Source organism: Leopardus geoffroyi, chromosome C3 (assembly GCF_018350155.1).
Source record: "Leopardus geoffroyi isolate Oge1 chromosome C3, O.geoffroyi_Oge1_pat1.0, whole genome shotgun sequence".
NCBI lineage: Eukaryota > Metazoa > Chordata > Mammalia > Carnivora > Felidae > Leopardus > Leopardus geoffroyi.
The window spans coordinates 125175575-125199602 of record NC_059338.1 but is presented as its reverse complement, the minus strand read 5'-3'; the positions used below and the strand labels follow the sequence as shown (position 1 = coordinate 125199602).

General features: G+C 39.2%; 1 protein-coding gene across 2 annotated transcripts in view; it reads right to left on the bottom strand.

Annotated features, from left to right (window-relative positions):
• MRPS28 (mitochondrial ribosomal protein S28) overlaps nt 1–20191 on the bottom strand; it is a 208858-nt gene extending 188667 nt beyond the window's left edge. The window contains exon 1 of one of the 2 annotated variants that reach the window (XM_045454810.1): nt 19891–20191. In XM_045454810.1, the coding sequence (XP_045310766.1) occupies nt 19891–20106 (216 nt within the window). In that variant the 5' untranslated portion in view covers nt 20107–20191. The remainder of the gene's footprint in view (nt 1–19890) is intronic. The other variant, XM_045454811.1, reaches the window with a different exon arrangement.
• Between the last annotated feature and the right edge of the window lie 3837 nt (nt 20192–24028).

Genomic DNA, 24028 nt, shown 5'->3' with positions numbered 1-24028 from the left:
ACAGACTGAATTTACCTGAGGTAAGACTGATCCTATAATGCAGGCTCCTTACCTTTTAATTTTTTTTAAACTTACAAACTTTTTTCCAAACACATGCTTTTTCCGAAATCCATGAGTACAGACTTGTACCTTCTACTCATCTTTAATTTGTGCATGTGGTATGCGCATTCTTTGGCTCAAACTAAGGGAACTACTAAGTTTCTATTTGTGAGAACCAATTACAGAAGAATACTAACAATTTACCTACATCCTGTATTTGGAGTAAGTTTTACATCTGTTATTTAAGAGAGAATTATTAAGAGTTCGAGAGAGTACTTACCTTAAAAACTATTAAACCATACTTATGACTCATTTTCAACGCATGTAGTACTCCAAGGATTACAAACTCAAATGCCAGGCTGGGTGGGGACTTGGTAACCAGCAGAATACGTGCCAGTCTAAAAGGTAGAGCCACTACTCAGCTCTAGCTGCAATTGCAATTCAGGTCCAGTGTTGCCACATCTTTTGATTTTCCAAGAAAAGCCAAAAATCCAAGTATCAATGTGAAATTTCTAATTTTTCAATGTTCGCACATTGAAAAAAAGCCTTTCATTTTATAAATCTGATGAAACACACTTTGGCCCAAAGACCAAAGCTTATGACCTTTGCCTCAAGAAAAAGAAAGTCAAAGGAAATGAAAGTCGAAACATTTGGCTGATACCAAGTCCTTTAGATGCTAGAAGGAGGGTATGGTGATGCGTTTGTTTCAGAGGATTGAAACACACTGGGAAAGAATCCTGAGTACTAAGTGTCGATCTAAACCGAAGACAAGTCAGAAGATCTAGATGGCAAACAGAACCGAAAAGGTAGCCAGGAATATTATGCTTTGAGCCGTAACACTAGTTTTATAACTCTACAGAATATGATATTAAAGGTCCTTAAACAAGCACCTTGAAAAAATAGTTCTCTCTTGTAGACAGCCAAGGATGAAACACATCCTACAGGCTCAACACAAACAAAGGCTAGGAGTTGCCCTCTAGAGGCTGTGCAAACAGTAACACCAACCCAGCAGTGGCAAGAGCAGCTACTACTACTATTCGACTAGCCAGCCACTATGTCATCCACAACAGCTGCCACCAGGGCGGCTGAAAAGAGCACCACTCAAAGGAAAAAACAGAATATCAACGCTGGGCTCTCATCCTGCCTGCAGTCAAAGAGGGTCCCTCCCCTTTGTCCCTAGGACCTGCTTTCCCAGTACCTCACTCCTGTGGTTGACAGCTCCTCCTTCCTCACTCCTCCCCCTCCTCCTCTTCCTTTTCCTTTCCCCCCCTACTTTGGAAGACTTCCAATTGAAGCCAGGGTCTAATTAAAACAGCCCTAGGTGACAGGGAGATCCAGTAGTAAATCTAATGGTTAAACATTTATTGAAAATAATTTAGCCACCACTAGGGCCTGTTCCTAAAATAACACAATTTCCTTCATAACTGTGAAGAGATTTTTGGGCTAAGATTAGTATGATAGTAAAAGCTGTTTCCTAAGTTTCAGAAAACAATTGAATGTTATCGACTAATTATTTAATAAGACCTCAAGACTTTTAGTTCTGTCGTGAAATATTTATACTATAAACTTTACAAAGTTATGAATATTTTATATTGAAGTATAATTGACAAATAACATTATGTTATGCCATTAAAACAATTTCAGGTATACAACATAATGATTTGATATTTGTGTATACTGTGAAATAATCACAATAAGCCTACTTAACATCCTTCACTATACATACTCACAAAAAAACATGATGAGAATTTTTAAGATCTAGTGTCTTAGCAACTTCCAAATATACAATATAGTATTATTAACTATAGTCACCATGCTGCATTCCTATTTATTTTTTTAAGTGTAAGTGTGCATCTTTTGACCCCATTTACTGCCCCCACCCTCTAAACTCCTACTTTTGGCAACCCCAATCTGTTCTCTGTATCTATGAGCTTTTTTTAAATGAGATTTTTGGTTTTTGTTTTAGATTCCACATATAAGTGAGATCATATGCATTTGTCTTCCTCTGACTTATTTCACTTAGCATAATGAGGCCCATGAATGTTATTGCAAATAGCAAGATTTCCTTTTTTTCATGACTGAACCATTTATGGCATTCCATTGTATATATGTATATGCGCATATATACACACCACGTTTTTTCTTTTTTTTTTTTTCAACGTTTATTTATTTATTTTTGGGACAGAGAGAGACAGAGCATGAACGGGGGAGGGGTAGAGAGAGAGGGAGACACAGAATCGGAAACAGGCTCCAGGCTCTGAGCCATCAGCCCAGAGCCTGACGCGGGGCTCGAACTCACGGACCGCGAGATCGTGACCTGGCTGAAGTCGGACGCTTAACAGACTGCGCCACCCAGACGCCCCATATATCTTGACTATTATAAATAATGCTGCTATGAACATGGTGGGTGGTGCATACATCTTTCTGAGTTAATGTTTTGACTTTCTTCAGATAAACACCAGAATTGAAATTGCTATGTCATACCGTAGTTCTTTTTTTTTTTTGACTTTTTTAGAAACCTCTGTACTGTTTTCCATAGTGGTTGTACCAATTTACATTTCCACCAACAGTGCACAGAGTTCCTTTTTCTCTACAGCCTCACCAACATTTATTATTTCTTGTCTTTTTGATAATAGCTATTTTAACAGGTGTGAGGTGATATCTCATTGTGGTTTTGCTTTGCATTTCCCTGATTAATGATGCTGAGAATCTTCTGCATAATTGTGGGCCATCCATGTCTTCTTTGGAAAAAGGCCTACTTAAATTTCCTGTCCATTTTTGTTGTTTGGGGATTTTTTGCTACCAAGTTATAAGAGTTCTTCATATATTTGGGATATTAACCTCTTATCAGATATATCACTTGTAAGTACTTTCTCCCATTCAATAGAATGCTTTTCACTTTGCTGTTTGTTTCCTTCCTCTGCTGTAAAAAGCTTTTTAGTTTGACGTAGTCCCACTTGTTCATTTTTACTTTTGTTGCTTTTGCTTTTGGTGTCAGATTTAAAAAATCATTGCCAAGACCTATGTCAAGGACCTCACCACCTATGTTTTCTTCCAGGAGATTTATGGTTTTAGGTCTTACATTCAAGTCTTCAATCCATTTTGAGTTACTTTTTGTGTATGTTGAAAGACAGTGGTCCAATTTCATTCTTTTGCACGTAGCTGTTCAGTTTTCCCATCACCATTTATTAAAGAGACTGTCCTTTCCCCTTGTATATTCTTGGCTTTTTCATCATAAATTAACTGAAAATATACCCACACCTAGAAGTGTGGGTTTACTTCTAGGCTCTCTATTTTGTTCCATTGGCCTATATGTCTGTTTTTATGCCAATAACATACTGTTTTGATTACTACAGCTTTGTAATATAGTTTGAAATCAGGGATTGTTGTGCCTCCAGGTTCTTTTTTCTCAAGATTGCTTTGGCTATTCAAGATATGAATAATTTATATATATATATATATATATATATATTTTTTTTTTAATGTTTACTTTTGAGAGAGAGAGAAAACAAGTTGGGGAGGGGCAGAGAGGGAGGCAGGATCCAAAGCAAGTTCTGTACTGACAGCAGAAAGCCCGATTCAGGGCTTGAACTCACAAATTGTGAGATCATGACCTGAGCCAAAGTCAGACACTTAACCAACTGAGCCACCCAGGCACCCCATGAATAATTATATTTTAAAGAAGATTTTAAATTCAAGTAGTAATGGTACTGTTTTTTATTCCATTATTTTTGCCTCTACTTTGTCACATTTTACAGTGGAAGTCAATGTATTTTCAGTGAGTGAAATGATTTTACCACAAGCATAAGATCCCTGGATTAACACTTGAATTTGCTTTTAAATTGTAAACTCCTTATACTGTTTGGATGCTATGTCAAGTAATCAGACAAAGCTCTCCTTCAAAAATCATAATCCAGAACCATTTCTGAATTCCTCATTTACTTGTCAAATATTTTCTAAAAACAATAAATGTAGCAATTCCTTCAATCCATGTTGACAACCACCATTGTTAGCTGAAGCAGACTACAGAGACTGTAGGCAGACTGTCACCTGCCAGGTATATCATGGAGCTCAGTGTCTAACCCTGGTTATGGAAAATGTTGCTGTAAACCTCATTCATAGAGTTGTCATAGATAAAGCAGGTACCTAAGAGTTGACTGCTTCCTTTAAGAATTGATTATAGAGCATGGGCGCCTGGGCAGTCAGTCAGTCAGTTAAGCATCTGACTCTTGATTTCGGTTCAGGTCATGATCTCACAGTTCATGAGTTTGAGCCCCGCATAGGGCTCTGCGCTGACAGCTCAGCTCAGAGCCTGGAGCGTGCTTTGGATTCTGTGTCTCACTCTCTCTGCTCCTCCCCTCCTCTCTCTCTCTCTCTCTCTCACACACACACACACACACACACACACACACACATACTCTCTCTCTCTCAAAAATAAATAAACATTAAAAAAAAATTTTTTAAATGTCATGTTCTAAGATCCTATATAACTCAGTACTATACAATTTCTTTTTTGTCAATTGAAGTATAATTAACATACAGTGCTATATCAGTTTCAGGTGTACAATATAATGATTCAACAATTCTATACATTACTTAGTGCTCATCATGGTAAGTGTGCTCTTAATCCCCTGTATCTATTTCCCCCACTTTCACCCACCTCCCTTTTGGAAACCACCAGTTTGTTCTCTGTATTTAAGAGTTTGGTTGTTGAGTTTTTGTTTTGTTTTGTTTTGTCTTTTTTCTTTGTTTACTTGTTTTGTTTCCTAAATTCTATATATGAGTGAAATCATGTGGTATTTGTCTTTCTCTGTCTTATTTCACTTAGCATTATACCTTCCATTTCTAGTACTATACAAATTCTTTGATAACATTCATGACATGTAAAATCAATTGTTAAATGTTTGTCTTCTTTACTTCAAGATGGAAAAGATGTCTGTTTTGTTCACTACTAAAAAAGTTTACATAAATATATTATCTTGGTTCCTGGAAGAAAAAAAAAATAGGATAGAGTATTTGCTGACGATTCTAAAAAGAAACTTCTGAAATCAATTTCCATCCTATCCATGGCACCATCACTTTCTATATTGTCCATATTCCAATGTTTAACAAACAATAGTCAAAACTTGCTTTCAGGGATCTCCTATAAAATGCTACTGCTATCTACTTCTACTTTTTATTCTAACCCTGCACAATAAAAACGCAGGGACAACTAGTAAAGAATGTCTAGGAAAAGTATCCAGGGCAGGAATTGGCTCATCTATAGGCACTCAAAAAGGTCCCTATGGTAAAAGTCTCTGTGAACACAAGATGAGACTACCAAAATGGTTCCACAGGAATACAACTGTAAGATGGGTTATCTAAATTAATTCTGGGCTATCTGGGGTTCATTCTCCGAATTCATTCAATCTAAAGACATTCACGATCCCATTTTCATGAAAAGAGATACTGATAGCCCACAGTGTAAACGATGTACACAGCAAAGCAACTACTTAAATTAACATCTGTAGAAACATAACGACCTATAATCATGACAAGGTTTTGTCACGAAGAAGTATCTTCTGCCTCATATCAATTAGGTCAAAACACAGAAGTATAAAAGTGTCCTTTGCTATTAAGTGCACTGGAAAATGACAGCCCCAGGGCTTTAAATACCAGCCTAGAGGTTAACAGAAGGGATCTGAAAGTTTGTGTAACTGTCCTAAAAGAAATCTTTATCTCCTTTGGCCTCAGGCCCAAGATTTCAAAACAACAACAACAACAAAAAACCAAAACAAACCCAAAACAAACAAACCCGAAAAACCCAACATCTAATTCTGCAGATGGCTTAATGGCAAGGCAAACTGAGTTCCCAATTTCACAGGTTCTCTAGTATTAAAATTGGGACATTGATTAGGAAGGTGGTGAATCCTGAAATTTAGCACGGGACATACGGGCAAATGCTGATGAACCTGCAGCCCCTAGGCCCCTAACCTGTGCCAGGTATCCTCTGCCAGTAGAAGCGGCCCTTCCATCCCAGTGTGAGGAGGTTGGTCTTCCCTTTCCTGAAGTACCAGCAGTGGTCTACCCTGAGGTAGCTGTAGGGGCCCATTGGTCCTCCTAAGTAGCCATCTCTCCCACTTCTCAGTGCTTGCAGACCCTCACTGTTCAATATGGTATCCACTAGACACAGGCAGCTATTCAAATTCAACTAAAATTAAATGAAATTTAAAATTCAGTTCCCAAATTGCACTAGCCACATTTCAAATGCTCAACGGCCATATGCAAACAGCACAGATAGTATATATTTCCATCATTACGGAAAGTTCTATTGGATAGGACTAGACCTATAACCAAATTCAAGTCTCAGCAGACCCCAAGGGGTGAGATATAAAGTATAGTCCATGAAGGGGTATACTACACACCAAAAGAACTATATGATTTTGTTAACTGAAATCAGTAGAAACTAAGGATCTGTACGGGAATAGATCCTAAGGGTCCTGGGTCAGGGTGAAGGGAAGACAGTATGGCCTTGGGCCAAATTGACTAATATGGGCTCACCGAGCAGAGATTCAGATACAATGTCAGCTTAAGAGGCTAGGTGTGGGTTTTGAAAGTTTGCTTAGTTGGCTGAATAAAATCTGAACCAAAAGGTAGACTATACTAGACGAAGTTGAAATACCAGAACTTCCTTAGGATACCACAGAAGAAGGTACCCAAATGCTTGGAGAGAACAGAATGTTGGAGCGGACCTTTTCACCTAGCCCTTACTGTGGTCCCCAGGAGGATCTATAAGATACTCAGTTCACCAAACCTAAGGGAAAGGCATTTGTGAGGGGAACACCAGCATTTCTGAACTGCTGTGTGGTGACTGTTCTCTGCAGGACTGACTGGTGGGAGCTGCTGCCATAAACAGCTCTCTGAATTCAGTGGAGATAATGAGACCCTGAAGTGGCGGGAGTCAGGTCAGCACTTACTAGCCAACAACATGATGGGCACGGTTATCATAATGCAACAGAGTGTAAACAGTAATCAAAACAGTCTGACTTGAAGAGCTCTCTGGTGTTGGCTGATTGATTATGGTGTCCCAGAAACGAAACAGATAGGAAAACGCTATAGTTCTAATGAACAGCCTGCCCTGAATCACCACAAATGACTGCCAGGGCCACTCAACAAATTCCCAAACTTGAACCAATTCCCAGACACTGAGTCCTCTGAATGAAGAGGAGATCATGCAGACTGAGGAAGGATCCTGCTACATAGCTAAAAATGTGTACTGTCGATCTTCCTACTAGCTCTCCTAAAGGGAGTTGTGACTGTTTACCAGGGTGTCCACTGGGGAAGGAGAAATAATCACACTTTTCAAGGATTATGTGAACTGACATAACTCTTGAAGACCCAATTTGCTTCTAGTCAGAATAGAGGCTTATGGGGGCACGGAGGAGAATGGAGTTTTAGCTCAGGCCCATCCCCTGAACTCACTCTGTGGTTGTTTCCCAAGTTCTAGAATGCATAATGGGAATAGCTTTACTCAGCAACTGGCAGAATGCCCACATTTGTTCCTTAATCTGTGCAGTGAGGGCTATTAAAGTTGGAAAGGAGAAGCAGAAAATATTAGAACTTCATCTACCTACCAAACAAGTACATTGAAGGTAATACCACATTCCCGGAGGCACTGCAATGATTAGTGCCAAGGACCTAGAAGATGCAGGATGGTGATTTCTACCATATTCCCACTTAACTTGCCTATGTGGCCCTACAGAAAACAGATGGGTCTTAGACAGTGCTAATTTAGTACCATAAACTTAATCAAGTAGTAGCTCCAACTACAGCTGTTATTCCAGATGTGGTTTCATGGCTAGAGCAAATCAAATATCCCCTATCACCTGGTATGCGCTAAGTGATCTGACGAATGCTTTCTTTTTCTAGGTCTAATAGCAAACAACACATACTTCAGAGTTACATCAATTCACCAGCTCTGTCATAAACTAGCATACAGGGGCTTTGCCGCTTCATTCCACTGGACATCATATTGGTCTGTAACACATGCTGATTGGACTTGGAAGCAGGAAGTTGCAACTACTCTAGACACATGGTAAGACACATGTATGCTAGAGGGTAGGAAATAAATCTCACAAAAATGCTGGGCCTTGGTGAAATTCCTAGGAGGCCAGTGGTCTGGGACATTTTTACCACTAAGAGAGACGTGCAGTGCTTACTGGGTCTCTTTGAATTTTGGAGGCAACAAATACCTTATTTGGACATTCTTCTCCAACTCTTTTACCAAAGTGACCCAAAAAGCTGCCAGTTTTTTGAGGAAGGCTCAGAATAAGACAAAGCTCTACAATAGGTCCAGACTACCAGGCAAGCGACTCTACTACCTGGGCTTTAAGACCCTGCAGATGTGGTAGTATTTCAAGTATCTATAGCAGATAAAGCTGTAGAATGGAGATTTTGCCAGACTTCTCCAGGTGAATCATAATGCAGAACTAGAGTGGCCCTGAAGGACAGGGATAAAGGAACAGCCTCCCAGGGGACAGAACTTTGAGCAGTGCCCCTGATCTCTTTGCCTGGAAGGAAAGATAACCTAAGGTATGGATCTATATTAATCTGTGTGAAGTGACCAATGATTTTGCTGGGTGGTCAGGGATTTAGAAGGCACATGAGTGAGAAATAAATGGCAAGGTCTGGGAAAGAGGTATGTGGATAGACCTCTCTGAATGGGCAGAGTGAGAAAATAAATGAGTCACAGGTAAATGATCTCTTTAGCAGAAAGAATCTTACTTAATAATCAGGGGATGATAACCAGTCTTGTGGATGTCAACCTCTTTCCCCAGCTATTCCTGTCCCCCACCAATGCATTCAATAACAAAGGTGCCACAGGAGCAGGGATGTGCTTCTGTCTTAGTGGTAAGACGGGTATCTCAACATATCCCAGAGGCCGCGAACCAATGAAAAATTTCACCAAGGTGGCAGGTCCCTGAATTTTCGTGGGATGGAGGTTATGCATTGATTCAGAAACACTGACTTCTAGTCACCCATGTTAATCTGGCTACAGTCACTGCTAAATGACCAATATGCCAACAGCGGAGACCAACAATAAGCTTCCAATATAGCATCATTCCCTGAAATGATCAGATTGCTACCTGGTGGCAGGTTATGCTGAGCCATTCTACACAGAAAGGACAGTGATATATTATCGCTGGAATAAACACTTACTCTAAATATGGATTTGCCTTTCCTGCCCACAAAGCTTCTATCAAAACCACCACCCACCTTACAGAATCTCTTATTCATTGTCATCGTATTCCACACAGCAGTTTCTAACCAAAGAAATCATTTTATGGAAATGATGTGGGATCATGGGCTCCTGTTTAGGGAATTCACTAGTCTTACCAGTGCTGGGCCTGACAGACTAGGGAAATAATCCTTTTTTTAAAAAATTCAACTTTCTATTTTGAGATCATTGTAAATTCACACGTAATTAAAAGACATAATACATAGAGATCCCCTGCATCCTTTACTCAGTTATCCCAAGGCTAACATCTTGTGAGACCACATAAGATACCAAACCAGGAGACTGACACTGATACAATCCACCAACAGTATTCACATTTTTACCAGTTTTATACCCAATTACTTTTATGTGTATCTAGTTCTACACAATTTTATCACATGTGAAGATTCATGTATTCACCACGGTCACGTTACAGGACAGTTCCATCACTGCAAGGATCCCTCATGCTGCTCTTTTATAACTCCCCATCTTCCTTCTGATCTCCACCCCCATCTCTAACTTTTAGCAACCATTGATCTCCATCTCAATAATTTTGTCATTTCACGAGTGTCATAAACAGACTCATACTGTGTAACCTTTCAGAATGGGCTTTTTTCACTCAGCATAATTCCCCTGAGAGTCATTCAATTTGTTATGTATATCAATCATTTATTACTTTTTACTTCTAAGTAGTATTCCATGGTATGGATGTACCACAGTTTGTTTTATCATTCAACAGTTGAAGAACATCTGGGCCGTTTCCAGTTTTTGGTGATTACAAATAAAGCCGCTATGAACATTTATATACAGGTTTTTATATGAACGTAAGTTTTCATCTCTCTGGGATGAATCCCCTGTGTGCTGGTGCACACATATCTCCTTTAGTAGAACCCAACCGTCTCAATTTGGGTAACCAGCCAGAGAAGAGCTGCTGAACTGTGACTCCTGGAATGGAAGTCCACCTCTGATTATCTGACAGTGGCCAAGAGCAGAGTGCTTTAAAAAGCAAGGCAAAATCCAAAATGAACCAACACTGCTTAATTTTATTCCCAAATCCCTACAAACCAGGCTCCACTCACCCGTGATAGTTTCCTTTATTTCATTTGTTATTTAACGCCACCAGACAAAAGCAAACTTAAGGGACATAATCATGTTATTAAAATTATTATTGGGGCGCCTGGGTGGCTCAGTCGGTTAAGCGTCCGACTTCAGCTCAGGTCATGATCTCACAGTCCGTGGGTTTGAGCCCCGCGTCGGGCTCTGTGCTGACACCTTAGAGCCTGGAGCCTGTTTCAGATTCTGTGTCTCCCTCTCTCTCTGCCCCTCCCCTGTTCATGCTCTTTCTCTGTCTCAAAAATAAATAAAAACATTAAAAAAAACAACTTTAAAAATTATTATTAACATAGGGGCACCTGGTTGGCTCAGACGGTAGACTATGCAACTCTTGATCCTGGGGTTGTGAGTTTGAGCCTCACACTGGTGTAGAGATTACTTAAAATAAAAAAGTGTTTAAAAAATGCTTTAAAACATTTTTAAAAATTATTACATAATCAAAAGAGGAAATTTCAATATAACCCTGAAAAAAAAAAAAAAGAATACCCAAACACCTTAAAAGAATGGAGATTTCTGAGCAAAAATGAGAGTTAATAAAGATACACAAAGTTAATGCTGACTTGGGAAGTCACTAAACAAATTGAAAGAGTATGATCAGATCATATGACCACCCATGAAACAAAATACATACAGAATATATTTAGAATATATTTATCTTTTACTTTAGGAAATGTATAGTATTATTTATAAGCATATTATAAGCGTTGACTTTTTCCTAGAGATTTATACCTACTTCAATTCACTCCTATCGTTTTTTTATTGACTAGTAATTTTCTCTAAACATGCTTTGAAAATGTTAGACTTCACTGTGAAACTAAACACTTCAAAAGACTTTTCTTACTAACTCAGGGATAACTCACCTAGAATTTCATAATGTAAAAACCAGCTGGCACCACGGTTAAAATCGGAAATCTTTTTCAACATTCCTTTACATATTCGTTTTTAATTTTTTTAATGTTTTATTTTGAAAGAGAGAGACAGAAAGACAGAGACAGAGGAGGGGGGCAGAGAGAGAGATGGAGACACAGGATCCAAAGCAGGCTCTAGGCTCTGAGTTGTCAGCACAAAGCCTGACAAGGGGCTCAAACTCAGGAACTATAAGATCCTGACCTGAGCTGAAGTTGGTCACACAACCGACTGAGTCATCCAGGTACCCCTACATAAAATACTGGTATAGGGTGCCTGAGTAGCTCAGTTGGTTAAGCATCTGACTCTTGACTTCAGCTCAGGTCATGATCTCACAGTTCATGAGTTCAAGCCCCGCATCGAGCTCCACACTGACAGTGTAGGACCTGATTGGGATTCTTTCTCTCCTCTCTCTGCCCTGTTCTCTCCCTCTCAAAATAAATAAATAAACTTAAAAAAAAAATAAAGAGAATAAAACATTGGTACAATTTTTAAGTCATCAATATAAAACTAGTGAGAAAAAAAAGGGTAAATAAAACTAAAGAATATTACTACTATAGGAATTTAGTAGGCTTAAAATTTACTCTAAAAATAAGAGAATTTTCCCCCTGATATTAAAACAAATCCTTTAAATGAGTTATATTTTGGATTTTTTGGGTATTCTGGGAGAACAAAATATCTGATTTATATGTTCTGTCTTCTGGAACGTTCCAACATTTTGAAATAAAAAACACCAGTAAGAAATATTCATGAAAAAGTGAAAATATTTTTTAAAACCTGCATGAAAGCTAATATATTGCTAAAATAAAAATATAAACTGTCTTGTAACATTACTATTCTATGTAAATAAACTAACATAGTAAAATGTTATTCTCTTATCTTAAGAGAATAAAACGTTCTACCGTGTGGTCTCAAAAACTCTTGCAAACCATTTTTCAATGTGCTGAAAATCATATGCTACCCTCTACCGTTGAGAAACAGTATTATTCACAAAGCAGAAAACTAAATATTTGCTCAACTATTGCCACCTTGTGGCTAAAAGATGGGCCATCTGCTATAGCATAGCTTCCAATTGGCTTAACAGATTCTACAAATCTCTACTGTGTAAGTGACATAACAGCATCAGAGGTTTTAAAATATTTCTTTAGGGACGCCTGGGTGGCTCTGTCAGTTAAGCATTCCACTTCGACTCAGGTCATGAGCTCGTGGTTTGTGAATTGGAGCCCTGAGTCAGGCTCTGTGCTGACAGCTCAGAGCCTGGAGCTGCTTCGGATTCTGTGTCTCCCTCTCTCTGCCCCCTTCCCACTCAGTCTCTGTCTCTCAAAAATAAATAAACATTAAAAAAAAAATCTTTAGAAAATAAATAAAAATAAAATATTTCTTTAAGAAAAAAGAGGAAAATGTATCGAAGTTAAAAAATATATACATAGCAGGGGCACCTAGATGGCTCAGCTGATTAAGCGTCAGACTCTTGATTTTTGATCTCTAGGGCTGTGAGATGGAACGCTGCATTGGACTCTGTGCTGACAGTCCAGAGAGTGTTTGGGATTCACTGTCTCCCTCTCTCCCTGCCCGTCCCCTGTGCATGCTCTAAATACACACATACATACACACAACATACATACATTTAAGAAAAACAATAAAAACATAAATAAAAACATTAAAAAAATATATATTTTATATATATATGCATACATACTTAGCAAACATTTACCAGGTCGTCTATACATAAGAGTATGTCATGCTGGGGGCACCCGGGTGGCTCAGTTGGCTAAGCATCTGATTTCTGCTCAGGTCATGGTCTCATAGTTCATGAATTCGAGTCCCAAATCCAGTGAGCTTGAGCCCCACTTCAGGATTCTCTCTCTCCCTCTCTCTCTGCCCCTCACTCGCACTCTCTCTCTCAAAAAAAAGAGTATGTTGGTTACAAAAATGAAAGGAATTGGTTCCTACCCTCAAAAAACCCCACAAAGAACTAGAAGAGATAGCTAGATAAACCAGTATTAAAGGTAATAAACCAAAGAAAAACAGAGTGGGTAAGTAAGCATGGGATGAAGACAGCACTTACAAACAACAGCATTTCAGGTCCTTTAAATCTGAGATCCCTCTAACTAGTAGCTTCAATAAAATCTTAGGATAAGTATTTCATGATGAACTGCCCTTGATTAAATCACCCCCACAGGGAACATTCCTTTTTGAGAAAAACTTGCCTCGCTCTTACTGAATAGCACTTACTTCTGGAGGTACACATACACATACCTACGTTGGCACTACGTTGGCAAGGGTAAGAATTAAATCAATGGGTATAATTTCAACCTACATCGTTGAGTATACACACATATTGTCAAATCTAATAACAGGTCACCCAAGATATTATAACTGTGTAAATTTAATTCCAATTTGAATCAACAAATACATACTTAGTCCCTAACTTATGTGTAAGGCATTATGCAAAGAATCAAAAGAGCGAATAAAAAAATGATTCCTAATCTCCAGGGAACTACAATCTAGAGAACAGGATAGAACAAGTACTCCAATGACTTCAGTATAACTTAAGAGTTGTGTGTGTACCATAAAGGGAATATCAAATAAAGTTCCAGGACACTCAAAAGTTTTGCCTGGTTGATGAGATGATAAACGCCTCGTGGAGAGATGATTTTTACAATGGAATTTGCAGATACAGAAGCTAATTCCAGGGGAAAGAACAAAGACCAAAGGAAAAAAAACAAAAACAAAAACAATGATTTGTTTAAGCAACAGCAAACTACTTACACGGAGAAATATTTTTGAGCAGAAACTGTTTTACAAATGAAATCTTACATATAAACCCAATATATATGACATAAATGTAGCATTTTCTGAGGATAAAGTATATTTTATGGCTCAAATTGATAGCATTTACTTATTATCAAGTCAAAAAACGTGATCATGGGGGTGCCATGGTTAAGCAGCCAACTTTGGTTAAGTCTGAGGGTTCAAGACTTGCATCAGGTTTTATGCTGACAGCTCAGAGCCTGGAGCCTGCTTCTGATTCTGTGTCTCCCTCTCTCTCTGCCCCCCCCCCCCCCCACTCACACTCTCTCAAAAATGAATAAATATTTTTAAAAAGTTTTTAAAAATGTGAACATGAAGTTATTGTGATAAAAATCACAATTTGATATCAGTGGTGAAGAATAACAACCCCAGTTCCCAATTTCTGTATTTTGTTTTAAGGGCTCAATATCAAGAAATATCCGATATGGAAAAAGAAGAGAGGAAACAGGCATTTTCATGCATTCCAAGTGGGAGTGTGGTGCAAACAGGTTTTATCTACCAAAGCTCAAATTACCTGTACACTTCTGCCCCAGCATATATCCCAAAACTATGCAAAAAATACGTAAATGCTCACTGTAGCAGGTCTGTATTTAAAAAAAAAAAAGCAGAAAACAATCTAGAATCTCATTAATAAAGGCCTCATTAAATAAATTACAGTACATCCATACCATGGAACACCAAGCAAATTTTTTTCAATGAGGTGTATATACATTACACATATGTAATGATAAGAAAAAATATTCAGTTATACTTCCATGAAAACAGCAATTTTCAACAGCAGCAACTAAAATATACTGGGTGCTTACTAAGCATCAGACACTTGTGCTAAGTGTTTAAATAATAAATTAACTTAATCTCATAATAATTTCATGACAAAGAATTTTTACAAAAAGGGAAAAGATATACATATATTAATTACCCAAGAAAACACAGCTAGTAAATGATAGAAGAACCAGGATTCAAACCGAGACTATCTGAATCCAGAACTTACGCTTTTTTTTTTTTTTTAAACATTTATTTGTTTATATTGAGAGAGAGAACGCAAGTGGGGAAAGGGCAGAGAGAGGGAGACAGAGAATCCCAACCAGGCTCCACACTGCCAACACAGAGCCCAAAACGGGGCTCCATCTCATGAACTGTGAGTCTCATGAATGGTGAGATCATGACCTGAGCCAAAATCAAGAGTCGGACGCTTAACCCACTGAGCGAGCCACCCAGGAGCCCCCAGAACTTACACACTTAAAACAGTAATAATGTAATTCACAACAGTACCAACCAATTTGTGGGTTTTTTAAGTATATATATCAATAATTAGCTTGCACTTATAAACATACATATAAAATCTCTGGAGGTATGAAGTACGCATTTTAAAAATACACTCCAGGGGCGCCTGGGTGACTCAGCTGGTTAAGCGTCCAACTTTGGCTCAGGCCATGATCTCCCAGTTTGTGAGTTCAAGCCCCACATTGGGCTCTGTGCTGACAGCTCAGAGCCTGGAGCCTGCTTCAGATTCTGTCTCCCTCTCTCTCTGCCCCTTTCCCACTCATGCTCCGTCTCTCTCTCTCTCTCTCTCTCTCACTCAAAAATAAATAAACATTAAAAAAAAATTTTTTAAACACACTCTGAAGGCATTCCTTATTTGCTGCAAATAGTTTCCTTTGTGTGACAACTCAAAAACAACAACAACAACAACAACAACAACAACAACAACACAGAACAAACACACATACATACTCCCAGCCTGGAAAGTGAGGGGAAAAAAGGAAAAGAGGGCTTTTACATTTCACATTTATAATCTTCAATGCTATTTGAATTTTCCTTTTAAAGTAAGCAAATACTATTTTTATACTTTTTCAAAAATTTCGATCATAGAACAAAGATGAACTTTATTCATCTTGTAAACTCAGGATATTTTTCCATTAAATAGATTCAGAAACTTCAAAAAGTAAAGCAAAAGCTTTTTCATAAAGTTGAATCTCTTTCAACACCTAACAACCACTCATATTGCTCATTATAAATAGAAGTCAGAAAAGCACTAAAAACTTCCACTAAACACTAAAACTAATGTATTTTCACTTTTATTACTCTTAAAATTGTTTTTGCTCAATTACTATTCTGGACAAGCACACTTAATAGATGTGCTCAAACCTGCACTATTCTTAGCTAGACAGCTGTTTGTAAGCAGTTAACACAGATTTCAATTCAGACAGCCCAGGTATAATAAATTTCAAATATGCACTATGTGCACTATTCCTTCATTCACCCATTTAGCAAACATTTATTGAGTGCCCATTAAAGGCCAAGGTGCTAGGGATGTAACAGAACAAGTCAGACAAGGTGTCTTCTCTCCCCTCTGAAATTTATATTCTAGTGGGGAAAAAGGCCAGGAAAAGCTTTGTTCTGAAGTATGCACGTTGCTCTGGACCCACAAGTTAATATATTAACGACTACAAATAACCTTAAATTGAGATTAAACAGAAGGACAGGTTTTTTTTTTTTTTAAGTTTAATTATTATTAATTATTTAGGTAAGCAGTAGGACTTCATTCAAAGAACATGCAATCCTGAAAGCTAAGGCCACAGAAGAGCTAAAATGTACTGAGTGAGCTAAAGGTGACTCTGCAAGTCACTGGGCTAAGAGCACTTCAAATGTTTTATTTCATGCAAACTCTCCCATAACCCCAGTGAGAGTTATGCCCATTTTGAGATAAGAAAGCAAACTTAAGATAGGCTAAGTAACTTGTCCAAAGTTAACTAGCAAGATGGCTGAACCAGTCTCTGAATACTGACCTTCTGAAACTGAATGGAAACTCTAATATCTGTATTGGACTGGGTCCTGTACGGCAGGCAGCAGGCTGATGATGGAATGATGTGTATTTAATCTTGCAGACAGTGCAAAGAAGCTTTACAAGATTCTCAACCAAAGCAAAAAGAGTATCTCATTAAATCTGCCCAACTTTAGGAAGGTAACTGTCCACTGTATATAATGACCTAGACCAGGGAGCAACTGGAGTCAGTAGCATCAATTAAAAATGAGTAAAGGCGGGGGTGGCGCAGTCGGTTAAGCGTCCGACTTCAGCCAGGTCACGATCTCGCGGTCCGTGAGTTCGAGCCCCGCGGCGGGCTCTGGGCTGATGGCTCAGAGCCTGGAGCCTGTTTCCGATTCTGTGTCTCCCTCTCTCTCTGCCCCTCCCCCGTTCATGCTCTGTCTCTCTCTGTCCCAAAAATAAATAAACGTTGAAAAAAAAAAAAAATGAGTAAAGGCGGAGCGAGGGGGAGTCTGGGTGCTCAGTCGGTTAAGCGTCGGACTCTTGTTTTCAGCTCAGTACATGATCTCAGCCCCAAGTTGTGAGATCCCGCCCCAAGTTGGGCTCCTCACAGACAGCACGAAGTCTGCTAAGGATTCTCTCTCTGCCCCTCTCCTGCTTAAACACTCTCTCTCTCAAAACAAACTTTTTTTTTTTTTTTTTTTAAAGAACGAGTAAAGGGATCCATGTAACTGTAAATGCTCCAAAACTACCAACTCTTTGAATGGAGACTACAGCCCAGCCTCCTGATTACCCGCCTCCCCAGGGAATTTTCCTTCCTTCCATTAAACCAAGATGTTGAAAAATCCTGAATAATAAGTGAACCAGCATGTCACAACCAAACACATTTAACCTCCACCTAGTAGAATAATATTTTCTAAACTGTGTTAGGTAGAGAACAATTGCCCAGAGAGACTCCACTCAGCCTGAGCGGGACTGAACAATTCTGATATGCTGGGAATGCCAAGAAACCCTCCAGCCTCCTCTTGGATGCTTAACTGACTGAAAAGTTAAAGGGAAAGGAAGGTAATGGAATCCTGATCACTCTCAAATACCTTGATTGGTTCCTTCATTAAACAAACATTACTGCTTACCATATGAAATCCGCAAGTAGGGTCACCATTTGGGGTTTCAAATACAATACATACAATGCTACAATTTCACTCTTGCCACAATTAACTCAGCAGTTAAGAAGCATTTTCTGGTAGTTTCTGAAGGTGTTTGGAATGTAGTGATAAAGCATGGAGGAAGGGGTATAAATGAGAAATGTTGGAAGATGAGAAATAGGGAAATCCCTTATTTATATAAATATCTGGGGAATGGAAATGAATTACATTTATGTTTCCTACTTTACCACACGTAATCCTCAAAGCCATCCACCAAGGATGGATCTAAATCCATCCAACAGTCAACTTCAGGTCAGTCACTGGCATTCTTCTCGGATTTTATGACTTCTCCAGGTACGGTAGACAAATAATGCCCCCTCAAATATGTCCTAATCCCTGGTATTTGTGACTATGTTACAGACTTTGTGTGGGCCCAAAGTCATCACAAGAGTATTTAAAAATGGAAGAGGGAGGCCGAAGAGAAGTCAGAGTGATAGGATGTGAGAAGAACTCAATGGGCTGTTGCTGGCTTTGAAAATGGTGTAGGGGGGACAGTAAGTGAAGGAATGCAAGCATCCTCTGCAGGCTGGAAAGACAAAAAAACAGATCCCACCCACAGAAAGGAACCAACCCTGTCAACATCTTGATTTTAGCCAAGTGAGACATCAATCAGACTTCTTACCTACAGCACTAAAAATAATAAATCTGTTGTCTTAAACCACTAAATCTGTGGTAATTTGTTAGGGCAGCAAATAGAAACCTAATGCACCAGGCTTCTCCTAATCCCTGGATTTTAGGATATTTTTGTCAATAACTATTAAGAATTATTTACTAAATTCCAGGTAGTTTTCTATAATCCAGGACACAACCTGTCTGTGAACTGTTTGGTGCTGGTCTCCAAAGAAAGTACAAAAATTGAGAGTGTTTATTTCTACATAATTTACCATGGCCGCACATCCAATTTCATGTCTGCTGAATTTAGTAATAAAAAATTGTGTCTCGTTGGGGTGCCTAGGTAGCTCAGTCGGTTAAGACTTCGGCTCAGGACTTCAGCTCAGGTCGTTATCTCGAAATTCACGAGTTCGAGCCCAGCGGCCGGCTCTGTGCTGACAGCTCGAAGCCTGGAACCTGTTTCAGATTCTGTGTCTCCCTCTCTCTCTCTCTGCCCCACCCCCGCTCGCGCGCGCGCTCCCTCTCTCTCTCTCTCTCAAAAATAAAAATAAACATTTAAAAAAATGTGTCTCGTATTTATGTCTATCACTTCCAGTTCATTTATCTAGTAATTTCATCGTATTTTACAAACTATTGCCTGAAACACATGGAAAAAAATTTTAACGTCATTTACAGAAAAGGAAAGCGAAGCATTGATAAATCACTTGCTCAAGTTCGTAGAGACAGTAATTCTCTTCCACCTATTCACTGAATTAACAAATACTTATAAAGAGCCTCGTACACCAGACACCAAGCTCCACGCTGGAACTTCTGTGTATAAAGGACACCAACAGCAGAGAGGCCTGCCTCTCCCGGTGTAGAGCCCAATTCGTCTTTGAGTCCCAGGAGTCTCCCCAGATCGCCGAACTGGTAGCGCGTCCTGCTGTTTTCCCTTCCAGCACTCACCCAGGAAGACGCGCGCAAAAAAGAGTGGGGACAAAGCAGGTAAAGACCGCAGGAAGTACAACCAACGGAGAAACATTCCAAGTAGCCCGCTGCAGGGCCAAGACACACCCCTGACCCCAGCTCCACCTCCCAGACCAGGCTCCGCCCCGACTCCCGCCCCACCCACCACGCGGGAGCTCGCCTCAAACCCCAGCCCGGTCGACGGTGTGTCTGGCGTAATTCCTGCAACTCACTCTCTTCTGCGGGAGCTCCCCCTTTCGCCACAGCTCTGAATGCCGCTCCAAAGCGTTCGCGAAGCCGCCTGGGCGCCTTTTAGGCTCTGGGGAGTCGGAACTCTCACCCCCGGAGCTACTCTCAGTTCCTGCGCCTCGACAGGGCCGAGAGAAGAGAAACACTCGCAGGAAATGACTCTCGGCAGTGACTGCACGGGTCCGACACAGCGCCGCCATGACGGCTCCGAAACCTCTGACCTTGTACCTCTCCGCAAGCGCGCAGGTCACGGGGCGGAGCAGCGAATGGTCCACCCACTTACAGAGCACTGATGATCCCTGGGCATGCTGTAGTCCGTTGATGCAGGGGAGGAGTGTGGCCACCGGGGGCGGTGGGGCAGATGGTTAAACTACAATCGGTGGATTAAATCGTTGGTTCCCGAGGGGCCGCCTGCTGACCGCGATCTGCTAAATTTTGCGCGGAAAGCGTTTTGGACTCGTAGGAATTTCGTTCCCCAGGGCATCGCTTGAGCCTTGTCCTGCTGTAAATTCTTATAATGCGACACTTGCTAGCCCCGCCGCCTGGGTTTTTTCTCCAAATGGCCGGAAGACCGGTTTTTCGGGTCTCTGCTCAAATAGGTTCTCCTTGATTACCATATTTAGAATTGGAAATCCAAACACACTGTCGGACTCTCCTGGTTTCCTTTATACCATGTAGCATTTTCAGTATGGTCTATGGTTTAATTATAATTTGTTTTGCGTCCGCTGTCCCAAATTTGTAAACTCTTTGCTGTTGGGTCCCTGACACTGGGCACGTAATAAGGTTCAACGAATGTTTATGAAATCCTGGAGGCAAGGTTGTTTTTTTCACTTCCGAGATCAGTCCACTGACGTTACAAAATTTAATCTAAGACGTTTTTTATCATTTGTAGATAACTACAATTCCATCTAAGGAATTAAAGTTCAGAATGTGCCTAAACCTGCACCACCAGAGACCACACCATCACTCATGATTTTCTCCCCTTTTCCCCACCAACGTTAATTCCCAGAATTTGTCCCTTTTCAAAACCCAGCCTAACACCATATTTATACGTTTATTTCCTTTTACCATTAATGAAGTCTTACCTGAAACGTGTTTGCATTATTATCGGTGGCTATTTCTACTTATACTTCCCTTGAAGAAAAAGTGGTAAATTGTAAAGTGCATTGGCCAGTGACCTTATGAACCCCTTAGTTCTAGGTCTGACTGTAATCCTGATCTCCGGCAAACCAATTTAATGTTGATTTGACTTCCTCACTTGTAAATCCAATCCATTAACCCCTCTGCTAAATTTTAAGTGCTTTGTAAATTTAACTAAATCAATAGCTACAGAACACATGGGATTACGAAGGTCCCAGCCCTAAATTTCAATAGACGTATGATACTCATATCCTAGGCGTCAGTCAGATGACAAATTCCTTGAGGATTATGAGAATGGGCATTTTAGGACAAGTCCTGAGGTTTTTAATGTATAAATGTTTGTATCAACTGACTTCAAGTTATGCTTAGTTCTTTACCTTTGGTAGAGCATCAGTAGTTTAAGGACTGGACAAATCTAAAAGGAGATACCTACACACCTTGTCCTAGCCTATACCAACTGTAACACCAGCTCTAATGGGAGTATTTTAACATCTTGATGGCACCTTAGGGATTCTGATCCTGTTCTCGTTGCACTATGCGTTCTTTCTTGCTTTATTAAAAATACAGGCCTCTCTTTCCCTGTAGCTTGCAAATTGTTACTACGTAGCTTGCAAATTGTTAGTACATTGTAAAAATATTAGTAATGGTGGATGGCAAGGAAAGTAAACAGAAAATGGCTCCTTATCTAGTGGTTGTAATTTCATTTATAAAATGGTTACACTGCCACATCCTTGAGGAAAGAATTAAGGGAAATGAGTGAACATGCCCAACACTTACTGAAAGCTTAATAAATACTGGCTATTAATGTCTGGGTGGAGGTGAGTTCATGCCTCTTAAGCATATATAAAAACCTGGAAAGTAAGATAGGACTAGTGATACACTGGGGAGATAACAGCATTACTCTAAAGATGGTCATTTCAGCCATAGAGATAAATAAAATCATTGAAAGAGTCCACGTAGATCAATAGGGATAGGGAATAACATTAAGGAAACTGGAAGAAGAGATTATCAGAAAATGGTCAAACTGAAAAATAAGAATAGAGAACTGATCCTAGAAGCCAAGGGGAAGACCAAAGCATCATGAGAGTATTAAAGCAAAAGATCATACCCACTTATAAATATTCTTTTGAGCCTATTCTTTTGAACTGACAATTACAAAACTGTCAGGCTTTCCTGTATGCTAGGAAAACCACCAAATTAAAAGAATCACACTACCAACCAACCTCATTATGTAATAAAATTTACCTAGGAGAGTTGGCAAGAATTTTAGTCACCAAATAGCATTTATTTAAGTATGAAGTCCTGGCAGGTGATAGGTACCTGCGGGCCCTGCCCTCTGGAGGCTTACAAACTAAGAGTGAGTTCTTTTGGCTCATTCTGATTTGGTTCACTTTGATTTCAGAATCAGAATATGGAAATTACTTGCATAAGGTTTGCAAATTTATTTAAAAGTGATGCTTTAAATATATATACTTAAGTTTATTTATTTGGGGGGGGGCAGAAAGAGTGGGAGAAAGAGAATCCCAAACAGGCTCAGTGCTGTCAGCACAGAGCCTGACGTGAGGCTCCATCTCATGAAATATGAGATCATGACCTGATCTGAAGTCAAGAATTGGATGCTTAACCGACTGAGCCACCCAGGTGCCCCCAAAGGGATAATGCTTTATGTTAACTCTAACCCAACATGGTCTCTATAATTAATCCAATTACAATGGGACAGTCCCGAATTAATGGCCAAATGTTTCTTCACAAAACAATCTGATTTTTCATCTGGGTCTTAAGAGCTATAAAGAAACACGTGATCCTGACATAGGACTTTATGCAGCAACTCCTCTGCCTAGATACAGCAAATAGTCACTTACAGTCAACATGTAGCTTATTCAATTTTGTTTGACACACTTGATTCCATACAGCTACTTAGGGTTTTTTTTTTTTCCGTATCTAGGATATGAAGTGTCTAGACAGAAGTTGTATAATGGACTCACCTCTTTCCTTGATAGGTAATATATACAAAAGGACCCATACCCAAATTACAGAATTTTTATTGTTTTCAAATACTATACAAAAAAAAAAAAAAAATACAGTGTGCATTTAATTAACAGATCCAGAGACAGTGATTCCAAATTAAAGATGTATTTTCTCTATTTCAATAGTTTGAGTTACTAAAATGATAATCCAGTGAATTCTCCTCTCTTTTATTGATTCCTTTGGCCTCATAAACATAAGAATTCTTGCTTTATTTTCCACAAACTCCATAAATTGAAGACACTCTTTTGCAAAAACGGGTTAATTTCTGGGATTATTTTCTTCTATTACACTTCTTGAATTCTTCAGTATGTGAGATTTCACTCTCAAGTTGCTGTTTTCTTACAGTGTCAAACACAAAATTCAATAGAGTGACCAGGACCTCTCTGGAATTCTTAGTAATCGCTATGATAATCCAAATTTGTTAAATATCTGTGAATTTGTAATATTGAATCTTCGACAAAGACTATTTTGAATAATATTTCTAAGTCCAATGTTTGTTTTTCTAAATATCCTCTCGCTTTTTACTCCTTCTTTTAAAATGCAGAGTACTTTGCAATCTGTTAAATCATTTTAAAAGGTACAGGTAGATGTCTTGAAAAGTGATTCCCCAGTTTTTTTCACAACAATCACCAATACCACATACACCCATCCCATTTTCCAACCCTTGTGCTATCATTTCTCACTAAAAAAGTAAAAAGATTTGAGTATATTTCACTCAGCTAAAGAAATTTCCATCTTACTCCATTTTGTCTTGTTGAAAGATAGTAATGGGGCAGGACACCCAAGAAACAATGTGATGAAAAGATGATGTTGTGATTTTTTTTTTTTTTAAATGAAAGACTAGTTGGAAAAAAATAACTTAACAGTTATGCTGAGTAACCAGAGTATTTCTATAAAAAGACAAATTTCTACAGATCCACTCCTCCAGGACGATGCTTCAACAACTAGGACATT